The 15,742-nt window shown below is 39.3% G+C and overlaps 1 protein-coding gene and 1 non-coding gene across 2 annotated transcripts in view; one reads left to right on the top strand and one right to left on the bottom strand.

Moving 5' to 3' along the window:
- The window catches only part of LRRC63 (leucine rich repeat containing 63), a 63,415-nt gene that overhangs the window by 10,325 nt on the left and 37,348 nt on the right, over positions 1-15,742 (top strand). Inside the window, exons 2-4 of the mRNA XM_015121039.3 lie at positions 3,635-4,312; positions 4,789-4,857; positions 11,946-12,103. Of these exons, the coding sequence (XP_014976525.3) occupies positions 3,635-4,312; positions 4,789-4,857; positions 11,946-12,103 (905 nt within the window). The remainder of the gene's footprint in view (positions 1-3,634; positions 4,313-4,788; positions 4,858-11,945; positions 12,104-15,742) is intronic.
- LOC114673627 (small nucleolar RNA U13) lies at positions 13,736-13,839 on the bottom strand. The gene has a single exon (XR_003724401.1). It is a non-coding gene; the product is annotated as a small nucleolar RNA U13 (small nucleolar RNA).

Below are 15,742 nucleotides of genomic sequence, written 5' to 3' on the forward strand. Positions count from 1 at the left end.
TGGTGACTAGATGCTTTTCTCTTGCTTTTTAAAGGGTATGCTTTTTATCTTTGACTTCAGGCAGTCTCACTATAATGTGCCATGGGGAAGACATTTTTGCAGTGTTTGCCTAGGGATTGCTGAAGTTCCTATATCTGAATGTGAACATCTACAATTCTTGCTAGACTTGGGAAGTTTTCTTCTATTATTTAATTATATAGGTTTTATAGTCCTTCCTTTGTCTCTTTGCCCCTGGGATGCCAATAATTTGAATATTTGATCACATTATGTTGTCCCAAATGTCACAAAGTCTTTGTGGATTCTTTTAGGTTCTTTTTCTTTATTTTTGTCTGACTGGATTATTTCAAAAGATGTGTCGTCAAGTTCTGAGATTCTTTCTTCTGCCTGATCTAGTCTATTATTGGAGCTTTCAAATATATTTTATATTTTCTTCAATTAATTCTTCAGCTCCAGAATTTCTATTTGGGTCTTTCTTAAAAATATCTATCTCTCTCTTTGGTAGATTTCTCATTCATGTCCTGAATTATTCTTCTGAATTCTTTGTATTTTCCAGAATTCTCTTGTATCTAACTGAGCTTCTTTAAAATTGAAATTTTGAATTATTTTTCTGGGATTTCAGCAACTTCTTTTTGATTAAGATCTATTGCTGGAGAATTATTGTTTTCCAAAGGAAAACAATTTCCTTTGGAAATATTGTTTCCTTTGGAAAACAATAATTCATATTTCATATTAAAGGGAAATAATACATATTTCATTGTATTTTGATGTTTTCTGTGTCTTTATGTTGATATCTGTGTATCTGGTGTAACAGTTGCATCTTCCTATTTTTAATTCACTTCCATAGGGTAGGACTTTTTTTCTGAAGATGTATCTGTGGTGTTGGTTGGGTAAGGCACTTTGACTTTGATTCTGGGTGCATGTAGTAGTGTAGTCTCTGTATGATTTCTTTGGCTGTAAATAGCATTAGTGCTTTCTGTGATTTCCTTAGAGGATTAGGCTGCAATTATTAGTGAAGGCTGTGGTGAAGTTGTGCTGGGGACAGGCCCCAAGGGTAGGCTGACTCTACCTATCTTTGTGTCCCAGAGTGGTATATGCTGGCACCTGTGTTGGTGGTTACTGGTGGGCCAGTTCCTGGGACTTAGGTGGCTTGCATGGCTGCTGGTAGTGGCAACAGTGGGCTAGGTCACTGAACAGATTCTCATGTCCTGGGAAACAATTGTGCTATGGGTCATGGCAGTAGAGGTGGTGGAATGACCCTCTGGGTCCTGCATGGTATGGGCTCATGTTGGTGGTGGCTGTGCTATGGGTCACCACCCACAGCTCCAGACATGCTGTTCTCAGGTTCTTCTGCTCTCTGCAGCAGCAGTGCTATAGTGCCATGTGTCAGGGAGGAAGAACCTTGCTTTCACTCCAGATCCCAGGCATGCAGGCCATGTTACACTGTGAGGTTGTAGTCACTACTTAGAACCTCAGTCAGGCCGGTCTCTGGATCACCTGCCCCAGCCTTCAGCAGCAGCAGCAGAAGTGGGTGTGTGGAGGAGGAGGAGATGTCCTGTTCTCTATGTATGAGCCTGAGTGCAGAGACTCTTCTTCCAGTGGGAGAGGAAATCAAACTAATGAGTATAAATTACTTCAGTTTGCCATTAAAGGGAAGGATAAATATGGTGAGATGGTGGTAGTTGGAACGAGTTCTGGAGTCTATTGAAGTGTTTGCTGTGTTAATGTGTTTTGTTTTAATAGAGAGAAAATGAACTTAAATACATTGGTGTAGCTATTTTATTGAATCGGTTACCTTCAATTAGTTCCACTTAAGTGGGAAGCAAACATTATTTTCTTACTACTGTCCTTCAAACTCACGTGGCACATGTATCTCTCTAAAAGCATTTCTAGTCAGTTTTGTCAATTAGCTCTATTCATTTTCAGATATTAAATTACTTGTTTCATCTAAATTAGTACTTCCATATAGTATATAATCAGACTGTGTCCCTTCTCCCAGCTCAACCTAGGCCTGCTAATTCTTACACAAGCCAAGGGAAGGAGGGGCCTGATCAGTTCTTCCACCCCATTTTTTTACTCTCTTTTTCTATTCTTTTCATTTTTCCTTTTTCTTTTCTTTTTTTTCTTTTAGACAAGGTCTCGCTCCGTCACCCAAGCTGGAGTGCAGTGGTGCAATCATGGCTCACTGTAACCTCAGTCTCCTGGGCTCGTGGTACCCTCCCACCTCAGCCTTCTAAGTATCTGGGGCTACAGGAGCATGCTGCCACACTTGACTAATTTTTTTTTTTCTTTTTTTTTTTTGCAGGGATAGGAGTATTGCTATGTTGCCCAGGCTGATCTTGAACTCCTGGCCTCAGGTGATCTTACTATCTCAGCATACCAAAGTGCTGGGATTACTGGCATGAACTACTGTGCCTGGCCCTACTCTTTTTTTCAACTCATATTATAGTTTTTGGTTCCTCCATAAGTGGGGCAAGGTGTGGGGAAGAGTTATGTTGTTAAAAAGTTAATAATTAAAGTGAGAATCAGCATCAGTCTTATACCCCACGGAAATGTCAGGAGATACAAGTCAAGTAGTTAAAATGATTCCCTTATATTACTCTGATCAGGAAACAGCAATGGATAAACCAATACATTTTGCTGTTCTGCAAGTATCAGTGGAGGAGGTGGATAGGGGAAGAGTGAGATGTTACTTTCTACCTGTGGTATATATTCCTCTTATTTATAAAAAGTCCCCCTCACTTGGTTTGAGATAGGGGACATCATCCCTCCTACACCCTCAATGGGGAGGGAAAAATCAGGGAAATGCATACAACTCCAATAGCTCTGTTCAGAGGAGATACTCTCTCCAAACTCAGATCAGTCTCCAGCCGTCCCATATAGACAACAGATGGGTGAAGGGTGAAGTGCTGAAGGACTTATTTTGGCCACCCCTTGGCAATCTATTATCTCCTCATTTGAATGTACAGATCCTCATCATTTATTGCACTCAGCTGAGGGAACAGAAAAATGTCATTTCACATTCTGTTGCATAGGAAAGAAAAGGCATATATGATTCCTGCCTAAGAATGCAAGCTCAGTGCATTTTCTGGACATGAGATAGAAAAGAATACTTGTTGTTATAATCTAAATGAGCTTATGGCACCTGTAACCACTATCAGATTGTTACCATCTTCAAAAGACACATTGGTCTGACATGTGGCATTTAAAAGAAATGTAAATCTTTGGTCAAGAAAATTTCAAATGAGGGAGAGCTAATGATGTATGATAAATAGCAAAACTTCATCAATTGTATCCATCCCTATTGCCAGAGTTTTAGTGATAAACTCTCAAAAATCTCGTCTATTATTGGAGCTTATATCTTCCCTTCTCTCTACCAATTCTGTTCTTCCAAGGATAGTTCTCTACCCTTTAAAACTCTAATACAATTTAGCCTTTTCACTTCTCCAGTTGCTCACTCAAACTTTATACCAGTCATGTCAACACACATCCTGGTAGCTGAGCAAGTATATACAGAAACATTTTTAGAAGGTGAGAAAGGGGTGAGTGGGTAAAGAAAAGTTGTGAATGCTAAGATATTTTGTCTGTGACACATTGATAAATATAATTTAATTTTTCTTTTTTTCTTTTGGTTTAGCCAAAACTGGTAAAACTGGGTCACTACACGTAACATTCACTGAAGATGAAACCACTTCCATTAAAACGGATAAAACTCATTTTCCTGATGTTTTAAGAAGTCAATCATTAACACCTATCAGTATCCAAAATATCTTTTTTGGTCATTGTGTACAAGAAAGAGTGACTGCAATTTCATCACCCCAAAAACCTACTAAGCATGTCTATCAGCAGATTCCAGATACTGCTACTGGTTCCATATTTTTTCCACGTTGTCATTCAGCTTCTACTCGAATTTTTGGGAAACAAACAAACAAAATGGAAAGTTCCAGAAAGTTGAAAACTATGAAAGATGTTTATACTGAAAAAAAGCTAGAAAACATTTTAATTCTTTCTTCCAAGTTTTCCAAACCTGGAAGTGCTCCTGGCTTAGTTATCACTCACAAACTTGAGAATGTGCACCCTGAGCATCAACCTTTACTGGAGAGTCCAGGCGATACTTATCAGCACATCTCGAGAGATTTACGTGCAAGAGTGCCAAGCCCTCTACCTACAACTGTACCTGTGAAACCAGAAGGACAGTGGCCTGAACATTTTAAACCAACTGCTACATTGACACTAAAAGTTACTCAATTTCCAGGTTTTGTTTCCTTGCCAACACCAATTTTACCAAGAAAACCTCATGGGCAGTCTGTGATAGGTAAATACGATCTGAACATGGTGTAATTACAGAGTCAAGTAGAGCAAAGGGGAGAGAAGGCATGCAAGCTAATGGTACCCCTCCCCGTTTGGGTTTGCAGAGTGGGAGGATGGAATCACCTTTTATCTATACATGTAATACTTGAGCCATAGGGCAGTAACAGAAGTCCTGACCTTGCAGATCTGCCAAGGCCAGACTGGGTACTCCATTCTGATGGTGATGATGGGAACCAACAAGGGAATTCAAAGCATCAGAAAAGCTAATATACAGAAGCAGTGAGAATACACAATCATTCAAAAGGTGATCTAGATGAACTCCAGAAGTAGAATGCCAATGCTGATAGATGCCTTCATGAATACATTTTCATGGATAATTGGAATTCATTAAATGATGAACAATTATATTGAAGTCATAAAACCCTCAAATGAATTTTTACATGTATCCAAAGTCATCCCATTTGTTTTTCATTTTTCTAGAAACTCTTGCAGCAGAACATGAAAATGTAGAAAGTGTCCCAAAGCAAATCCTACCAAGACCACCTGAAGGTAAATGCTAGATTTATGCAATTCTTTTAGAAACTGTATATAAGATTATATCTTTAAAAAATTATGAATGATTTTGTGTGTTTATGTGTGTGAGTCACACATGCATAACACACATATGTCTTACTTCATTTTCGGATCCCTAAGTCATTTATGGAGCAGCTATTTTTAATATATTGACTATGAACCAAACATATTGATGTTGAGAATATAAAAGCTGATGTACTCTTAATCTGGGTGGGGTGAACAGACATACAAAAATATGAATTAACTATTTGCCATGTGCCAGGCACTGTTATAAGTGCTTTGACCTTAGTTACTTAGAAGAAACAAATGAAAATGAAAAATATCTTTGAAGAAAGATTACACCATCCTAGATTTACATTATGTCTACAAACAATCTCTCAAATATAGTGTGTGGTAAATAATTCACAATTACCAGGCACACAAAGAGAAAGACAAAATGAATGAAAACTAGCAGAAACAATAAAGAGTAGAAACATATCCACAGGATTATTTGGTATTAGAATTATTGGACACATTTTTAAATAACCTGGTGACTTCTAGGTTTTTTCCATTACTAAGTAGTTTGTATTGGACTAACCTTACCAAAGTCGACTATTAACGCTGCCAAAAATATATAAAGTCGCCATTGAAGGAACTGCACAGTAACAAATGTGGGTGTGACTTGAGTAGAGCTGGACAGTAACCAATGTGGATGTTACAATTCCTGAAAGAAGGGAAGCTCTGCCTTTGCCTTGCCTTTTGCCTGAGGGTGTTTGTGGTGTGGGAGAATGGATTACAAGTAGAATGTGGTGGTTTTAGTGGATTGAGGAGCTAGCAGTCAGACTTCAGAGCAGCCAATATACTTGGGACTTGAAGGAGAAAATCTTGGCGAGGAAAGAATTGAAGGAAGGTGAATCAAAAAATCTGCATACAAGCTGGGCACAGTGGGGCGCAGCTGTAGTCTCAGTTCTTGAGAGGCTGAGGTGGAGTATCACTTTAGCCTAGGAGTTTGAGGCCCACCTGGGTAACATAGTGAGACTCAGTCTGTGTTAGGCCATTCTTGCATTGCTATAAAGAAATACCTGAGACTGGATAATTTATAGGGAAAAGAGATTTAATTGGCTCACAGTTCTGCAGACCATACAAGAAGTGTGGTGCTGGTATCTGCCGCTGGTTAGGGCCTCAGGGAGCTTTTACTCATGGTATACAGCAAAGTGGGAGCTTGAACATCACATGATGAGAGTGGGAGCAAGAGAGTGGTGTGAGGTACAGGTGCCACACACTTTAAAACAGCCAGATCTTATAAGAACTCACTATCATAAGGGCAGCACAAAGCCATGAGGGATCCACTCCCATGAACCAGACACCTCCCACCAGGCCCCATGTTCAACACTGGGAGTTACATTTCAATATGAGATTTAGAGGGGACAACAGCCAAACTATATCACTCCACCTCTGGCCTCTCAAATATCATGTTCTTCTCACATTGCAAAATACAATCGTCCCCTGCCAATAGTTCCCCAAAAGTCTCAATTCATTTCAGCTTCATTCAAAAGTACAAAGTCTCATGTTAGACAAGGCATGTCCCTTTGTATTAGTTTGGTTTCTCTAGAGGGACAGAACTAATAGGATATATGTATATATGAAAGGGAGTTTATTAACGAGAATTGACTTACACCATCACAAGGTAAGGTCCCACAATAGACCGTCTGCTAATTGAGGAGTAAGGAAGCCAGTAGTGACTCAGTCTGAATCCCATAACCTCAAAAGTAGGGAAGCCGACTGTGTAGCCTTCAGTCTATGGCTAAAGGCCCGAGAGCCCCAGGCAAACCACTGGTGTAGGTCCAAGAGCCTAAAAGCCAAAGAACTTGAAGTCTGATGTTCTAGGGCAGGAAGCATCCAGCATGGGAGAAAGATGAAGGCCAGAAGACTCAACAAGTCAGCTTCTTCGACCTTCTGCCTGCTTTTTCTAGCTGTGCTGACAGCTGATTGGATGGTACATACATCCAATGTGGTACACACATCCCACAATGTGGAGTGGTACCCACATTGTGGGTGGGTCTTCTTGAGGGCGGGTCTTCCTTTCCTAGTCCATTGACTCAGATGTTAATCTCTTCTGGCAACACCCAGAAACACCCAGATATACCCAGAAACAACACTTTGCATCCTTCAATCAAATTGACAGTATTAACCATCACACCCTTCCACTTAGAAGCCTGTAAAATTAAAACAAGTTATTTATTTCCAAGCCTGTAAAATTAAAACAAGTTATTTACTTCCAAGATACAATGGGGGGAGGGGTACCAGCATTGGGTAAACATTCCCATTCAAAAAGGGAGAAATTGGCAAAAAGAAAGGGGCTACAGACCCTATTCATTTTCATGGATAATTGCAATCCATTAAATGATGAACGATTATACTGAAGTCATAAGACCCTCAAATGAATTTTTACACGTATCCAAACTCATCCCAGTTTTTTTCTTTTTTCTAGAAATTCCTATAACAGAAAATGAAAATGTAGAAAGTATACAGATCTGAAACCCAGCTGGGCAGACATTATATCTTAAAGTTCTAAAATAATATTTGACTGGATGTTCCACATCCAGGGCACACTGGTGCAAGGGGTGGACTCCCAAGGCCTTTCCCAGCTCCACCCATGTGGCTTTGCAGGGTACAGCTCCTGTGGCTGCTCTCATGGGTTGGAGTTGAGTACTTGTGGCTTTTCCAGCCTCACGATTTAAGCTGCATGCAGTGCTACCATTCTGGGGTCTGGAGGGTGGCTGCCCACTTCCCACAGCTCCACTAGGCAATGCCTCAGTGGGGTATTTGTGTGGGGGCTCCAACCCCACATTTCCCCCATCCTATCCTAATAGAGGTTCTCAGTGAAGGCTCCACCGCTGTGACAGGCTTCTACCTGAGCACCCAGGCTTTCTTATACATCCTCTGAAATGTAGGTGCAGGCTGCCAAACCTCCTTCACTCTTGCATTCTGCAGGTTTTGAGGCCTAACACCATGTGGAAGCCACCAAGGCTTACAGCTTGCACTCTCCAAAGCAGCAGCCTAAGCAGTATCTGGGGTCCTTTGAGCTGAGGCTGGGGTCAGAATGGCCAAGACACAAGGAGCAGCCCCCTCAGGTGGCACAGGGCAGTGGTGCCCTGGGCCTGGCCCCCGAAACTATTCAGTCCTCTTGGTCCTCTGCGTCTGTGATGGGAGGGGCTGCCACAGTGGTCTCTGAAATGTCTTTGAGGCCTTGTTCCCATTTTCTTGGCTATTCCTACTTGGATCCTTTTTAGTTATGCAGATCTCTCTAGCAAGTGGTTACTCTATAGCCTGCTGGAATCCCTCTCCCAAAGCTTTTTCTTTCCATGCTATATGGCCAGGCTGCAAATTTTCCAAACTTTTACAAGCTGCTTCCCTTTTGAATATAAATTTCAACTTTGTCATTGCTTTGCTCCCACATCTGGGCATAGGCTGTTACAAGCAGCCAGGCTAAATCCTGAATGCTTTGCTGCTTAGAAATTTCTTCTATCAGATACCAAATCATCACTCTGAAGTTCAGACTTCCACAGATCTTTAGGGCATGAATAGAATTTAGCCAGGCTCTTTGCTAAAGCGTAACATGAGTAACTTTTGCTCCAGTTCCAAATAAGTTCCTCATTTCAATCTGAGACCTTGGCAGCCTGGCCTTCACTGTCAATATAAATATCAGCATTTTGGTCACGCTGTTTACCCAGTCTCTGAGAAGTTCCAAACTTTCCCTCATCTTCCTGTCTTCTTCTGAGCCTTAGAAACTCTTCCAACCTCTGCCTGTTACCTGGTTCCAAAGTGGCTCCCACATTTTTATGTATCTTCATAGCAGTGCCCTTCTCCTCAGTACCAACTTTATGTGTTAGTTTGTTCTTGCATTACTACAAAGAAAAACCCAAGACTGAGTAATGTATAGAGAAAAGAGGTGTAATTGGTTTACAGTTCTGAAGGCTATACAAGCATAGTTATGGCATTCCCTTGGCTTTTGGGGAGGCTTCAGTGGGTTTTACTCATGGCAGAAGGCAAAACAAGAGCAGGTATATCACATTGCAAAAGCAGAAGCAAGAGAGAGTGAAGGAGAGGTCCCACACAATTTCTTTTTTTTTTTTAAAGACAGAGTCTTACTCTGTTGCCCAGGCCAGAGTGCAGTGGCACAATCTCAGCTCACTACAACCTCTGCCTTCCAGGTTCAAGTGATTCTCCTGTCTCAGCCTCCTGAGTAACTGGGATTGCAGGCATAGCTAGTTTTTGTATTTTTCATAGAGACAGGGTTTCACCATGTTGACCAGATTGGTCTCAAACTTCTGACCTCTAGTGATCCTCCTTGGCCTCCCAAAGTGCTGAGATTATAGATGTGAGCCACTGCACCTGGCCTGCCACACACTTTTTTTTTTTTTTTTTTTTTTTTGAGACGGAGTCTCGCTCTGTCGCCCAGGCTGGAGTGCAGTGGCGCGATCTCGGCTCACTGCAAGCTCCGCCTCCTGGGTTTACGCCATTCTCCTGCCTCAGCCTCCTGAGTAGCTGGGACTACAGGCGCCCGCCACCACGCCTGGCTAATTTTTTGTATTTTTAGTAGAGACAGGGTTTCACCGTGGTCTCGATCTCCTGACCTTGTGATCCGCCCGCCTCGGCCTCCCAAAGTGCTGGGATTACAGGCGTGAGCCACCGCGCCCGGCCACACACTTTTTTATTTATTTATTAATTTTGAGACAGAGCTTTGCTGTGTCACCCAGGCTGGAGTGCAGTGGCGCGATCTCGGCTCACTGTAAGCTTGGCCTCCTGGGTTCATGCCATTCTTCTGCCTCAGCCTCCAGAGTAGCTGGGACTACAGGCGCCCGCCACCATGCCTGGCTAATTTTTTGTATTTTCAGTAGAGACAGGGTTTCACCTTGTTAGCCAGGATGGTCTCGATCTCCTGACCTCGTGATCTGCCGGCCTCTGCCTCCCAAAGTGCTGGGATTACAAGCGTGAGCCACCGCGCCTGGCCTGCCACACACTTTTAAACAAGATCAGAATTCCACTCACTACCATAAGGATAGCACCAAGCCATAGGAGATCTGCCCCCATGACCCAAACACCTCCCACCAGGACCCATATCCAACATTGGGATTTACATTTCAACATGAGATTTAAAGAGGACAACATACAAACTATATCACAGTCTCCTAAAAAAAATCTGCATACAAACTCCCTCAAGGGTGCTAGCTGATTTCTAAGCTGTGAATGTATAGAACAAGATTCCAAGAAACAGAGTAGAAAACATCAGCTGAGAAGATAAGAAATTGATCATAGAGTTTTGTGATTGCACAAAAGATGGATAATAGAGTTCAAGCTCTGCCGAAGTGTTGGGGCCTTTGTAAACACATTGGAATTTCAGTTGAAATTCCATGCCTTAGGAATAAAGATGGTGTTCTAGGAAAGAAGACAAAACTAAAATAGCCGAGCCCTAACAAAACTCAAACCAATCCTTGATAATGGTGTTTTCTGCCTAATCAAGGAAAACCTAACATGTTGAGAGAAAGAGAAAGAAAGAGAGAGAGGGCATATTATCCAGACTTCTTAAAATAGTTCATCTTTGAAGTCCAGCATTAAATTTAAAAAATTACAACACATTCTAAAAATAAAATAAAATATCTGAAAAACAGTAGAAAGAAACAGGCAATAAAACAGGCCTATATTTGATTCAGATATTAGAGTTTCAAATGGATTTAAAAGTAACTATGATTACTATGTCCAAGAAAGCAAAGAGATCATTGGAGAATTTCACCACAGAACTGGTATTTTTGTTTTTTAAAATGAGTCAAATAAAATTCTAGAACAATAAAAATAATATACCAAATTAACAATTCAAATAGCTGCATTTAGTAAAAGGTTATATACAGCAGAACACTCCAACCATAACCCGCCATTCCTCCCAGAACTTTTGTATCCTTGTCTATGATGTCAATTAACTTCCAGGTCTCTTCCATGTCATTCTGCCATTATTTGCTTTATTGAGTTTCTTCTCTGGTGGTTTCCTTCTTAGAAAATTTAAGAATCCCCAGATTCTTGAGCAATCACCTCCTCTTCATCTCCATCTTCCTCATTTCTACTCAACAACCGACTGCGTGGGCTTAGAGCAGGCAGCAGGCCACAGACTTATGTCTTAACTCACTCTCTTTCCCTTCTTGCTCCATTCTTTCTCCCAAGCCAAGGTATCTCTATATTACATTATATATCTTTCTTTATTCAAGCTTTCACGTCTCTTGATCTGAAATGGGCACAGAGGTTCTGTTTTAGAAATTAAAAACCTTTTTTTGTTTTCTTCGTTCTAGGATGCTGATTTTCTCTCATCGAAGCAGTAACATAAGAATTACTGACATTATAAAATATGTTTCTGCAAACAATGCAGCAATACTGGCTGCAAAAGTAAAATATATTATATAAAATGTTAAAATACTTTCCTGCCACATTTGGTGTATACTTGCATGGGACATTTTTGATGGAAGGTGAAACCCATAGGGTCATAATAAAGTAAATTTAAATTTAGATGGTCTTTCTTTGGTTTACTCCTGAGATGTCTGTTTGTCTCCTATGGGGGATCTACCAGCTAAAGGAAGAGTTTAATTACATAGGGCATTTGAATTGTACATCAAAGTGATACTAAGGAAAAAGTGAGGCTGATGTCTTGCTGAGGTATTCTTACATGACGTTGCCTATTAATTTTATGAGCCAAGAAGTTCTTTATGTAATTCATAGTAAATTTTAAGAAAATATTTTTACACATAGTATGCAAAGACAGATATTGATGGAAACTAAATTATCCAGATAGAAATCTATGAGCATATGGTTTACTTTGGGGAAGATAATGGTGCACCTAAAATTACAAAACAAAACAACACCCAATTTGGCAAACAGAACTGAGTTTGGGGTAGATGAAGGCTATGGGGAATCCCTGCCAGAGGATGTGTGCACTTAAGCCCTTAGGGTAACTCAATATTTTCATAAGATAAATACCTCTTAACTTTCATTCTAGGTGATAACACATTTAAATTTTATGTTTTGTTTTGTTTATTTAGGTCTCACCAAAACTGAAAAAATAGAATCAGAGATACAGATTGTGCGTGGTGAAGGTTTTAAGACTGTTGCAGCAACACGATATGAAACAATAGCAGCCATGACCAACCTGGCCATAGTAAACTGTCAAGTATATGGAAGAAATGCACTTAATCTGAAGGTATGCTGGATCTTTTTAATGACAGTGTCCTCCTGTATTATCAATTATTTTTGCTTTAGATTTCCCAATATAGATTAGTTTCCATGGTATTGAGGGGAATTTTCCTATTACAATAGAGATTTCTTAGGAACACATTCAAATTGCATCTCAAAACCTATATTCCTAGTTTGCCTTCAGTTTAAAAAGATTCTGAGGTTCAAGTCAATCACAGTGCTTTTTAAAAATTACTTAGCATAAGAGAATTTGAATTCAGATTTATTGTATTTTTAAGTTATTAGCAATCTTTGGCTCTGTGACAAATCTAGTATTAGGATGGCTTTTCACTGAACACAAGCTCAATATCATGAATAGCAATAATATTAGTTATCATTTGTTAAGTATCCACTACGTGCCACGTACACATTACTCCTAATACATAATTATGTAAAGTATTATAATCTTTATCCTCAGACAAGAACACTGAGGCTTAATGAAAGTAACTTGTATAAGATCACACAGTAAGCAAGTTGTAGAGCTTGGGTTTGAACCCAGAACCTTTTGGCCTCAAAATCTATGCTTTTTTATTTTAAGTTTTATTTTGAGGTAAGTTCTAACTCATAGAAAATTTGTAAAAATAGGAAAAGCTACAGAGAGTTTCTTTGAAAAATTAGGGCATTAAAATAATATCCATATATACTGGGAAATTTGGAAAGTCAAATGCTTGGCTGGGGCTAGACACATTCTTAGAAAAGACCTGAGAAGGCCCTAAGCTTTCACATCTGGCTGACCTCTAAATGCAGTACAAGCAGGAAGTAAAGGCAAAGGTGGTTGTAAATGGCCTGGCTAAGCATTGAAGGAGTGCCTTAGCACAGAGTCCATCTGAAAAGGTGGAGTTCTCTCTCTCTCCTCCTCTCTCTGTCTTCTGTTGTGTAAGGAAATCTCTGTCAAAACAATAACTGAACCCGAGTTAAAAGAGCAGAGATTTTAAAGAAAACATGTGACAAAGAATACAGACTTCACAAAAAAAGTTTAGAAAATTATTAAACAACTCAATAGCTATAGCTCATATCAAGCCTACAGAAATTCTGGAGCTGAAAAATACAATAACTGAAATGAAAACCTCACTGGAAGATTTCAATAGTAGATTTGATCAGGCAGTAGATTTGATCTATTTCTATTCTATAAAAATAGAAATAGAATGCAAAACAACAAAACAAACCCCAAAGAGAGAGAAAAATGTGATTTCCAGAGTTAACACATTATAATGATTAAGACGTCCAGTTCCAGTTTTTTTTTTTTTTTTTTTTTTTGAGACGGAGTCTCGCTCTGTCACCCAGGCTGGAGTGCAGTGGCTCACTGTAAGCTCCGCCTCCCGGGTTCACGCCATTCTCCTGCCTCAGCCTCCCGAGTAGCTGGGACTACAGGTGCCCACAACCGCGCCCGGCTAATTTTTTGTATTTTTAGTAGAGACGGGGTTTCACCGTGGTCTCGATCTCCTGACCTTGTGATCCGCCCGCCTCGGCCTCCCAAAGTGCTGGGATTACAGGCGTGAGCCACCGCGCCCAGCCAGTTCCAGTTTTTAACAAAAATTATGGAATATCCAAAAAATATGGCTTGTTCACAGAAGAAACTAACAGAAGCTCTATTTTTTCACATCAGACGGGTAATGTGCCAATGTCATAAAAAGGCTTGAGGGAGGCATATTTTATTCATGAGCATAAAAAGCCAATCATCATGCTTATGAACTACTAAAGGATTAGAAACTACTTCTGAGGAAGCACAGATATTGGACTTACTGGAAAAAGGACTTCAAATAAATTGTCTTAAATATGTTCAAACTGCTAAATGAAACTATGGACAGAGAGCTAAAGAGAATAATGTGTGAACAGAGATTTCAATAAGGAGAATAATGCGTGAACAGAGATTACAATAAAGAGATGGAAATGACAAAAGAAAAAAAAACAATTCAGGAGCTGGAAACTACATTACCAAACTGAAAACTTCTCTAGAAAGTTTCAATACTAGGAATATTGATTAGGCAGAATAAAGAATTATAAACTAGAAAATAGGTAAATTGAAATGATCAAGTATGAAGAACAGAAAGAAAAATAAATAAATAAAAATGAACAGAACTTAAGGGACCTCCAGAACATCATCAAGTATACCAACATACATTTAATGGGGTCTCTGGAAAAAAGGAAAGAGAAGAAAGGGCAGAAAAAATATTTGAAGAAATAATGGCCAAATATTCCAAATTTGATTAAAAGCACAACTCTATACATCCAGGAAGCTCAATCAACTCCAAGAAGGATAATTGCCAAGAGATCCACAATGAGACATATAATCTAATTGTCAAAAGCCAAAGTCAAAGAAATAATCTTGACAGCAGCAAGCAAGAAGTGTTTTGTCATGTACAAGGGCTCTACAATGAAATTCACAGCCAGTTTGTTGCCAGAAACTATGGAGGCAAGAAAGGAATTGGATGACATCTTTATAGTGCTGAAAGAAAAGCAATCTGTCAACCAAAAGTCTATAACCAGAAAATATCCTTCAAAAACAAAGGAGTAATTAAGACATTCCCCAATAAGCAGAAGCCGAGGGCATTTCTGCCCTATAAGAAATGCTAGAGAGTTGTTCAGGCTACAGTGAGATAACATTAGACAGCAACTCAAAGTCTTAAAAAGAAATAAAGAACTCTGATGAAGGTAACTACATAGGTAAATATAAAAGTCAGTATTATTTTGGTTATCAGTTTGTATTTTTCTTATATCACTTAAAAGACAAGTGTGTAAACATAATTATAAATGTGTATTAATGGACACACAATGTTTAAAGATTTAATTTGTGACAAAACAGAAGGGAGATGAAGCTGTATAGGAACAGAGATTTTGTATGCCATTAGAGTTAATTTGGTATCAATCTAAACTAGATTGTTGTAAATTTAGGATGCCAAGTGCAATCCCATAGTAACTACTACTAAAAAACCATATTAAAACATACACAAAGGGAAGTGAGGAGGGAATTAATGTGGCACACTACAGAAAATTCATTAAATACAAAGAAGGCTGTAATGAAGGGAACGAACAAAACCAACAATGACAAAACATTCTGGAAAGGGCAAAAGTGTAAAGGCAGTAAAAGTACCTGCGGTTTTCAGGGTTGTGGCAGAAGGGAAGAAAGGATGAATAGGAGAAGCACGAGTAATTTTTAGGGCAGTGATTCCGTATGATACTGTAATGGTGAGTCTATTTCCTTATGTATTTTGAAAACCCATGGAATATATAACACAAGATGTGAACTATAATGTAAACTATGGACTTGGGTTGATAATGATGTGCCAATGTTGGTTCATTGATTGTAACAAATATACCAACATGTTGTACAGGATGTTAATGTTGGGAGAAGGCTATAGGTACATATGGCAAAGGGGTATGTGGAGAAGACAAATCTCAAATTAAGAACTTAACTTTACACTTTAAAAAACTTGAACAAAGAGAGCAAACTAAACCCAAAGTTAACAGAAGGAAGAAAACAATAATGATAAGAGCAGAGATAAATGAAATAGAGAATAGGAAAACAGTAGAGAAAATTAATGAAAACAAAGTTAGGTTATTTGTAAAGATCAACAAAATAAATAAATCCTTAGCTAGACTAAGTAAA

Source organism: Macaca mulatta, chromosome 17 (genome assembly GCF_049350105.2).
Source record: "Macaca mulatta isolate MMU2019108-1 chromosome 17, T2T-MMU8v2.0, whole genome shotgun sequence".
Classification (NCBI taxonomy): Eukaryota; Metazoa; Chordata; class Mammalia; order Primates; family Cercopithecidae; genus Macaca; species Macaca mulatta.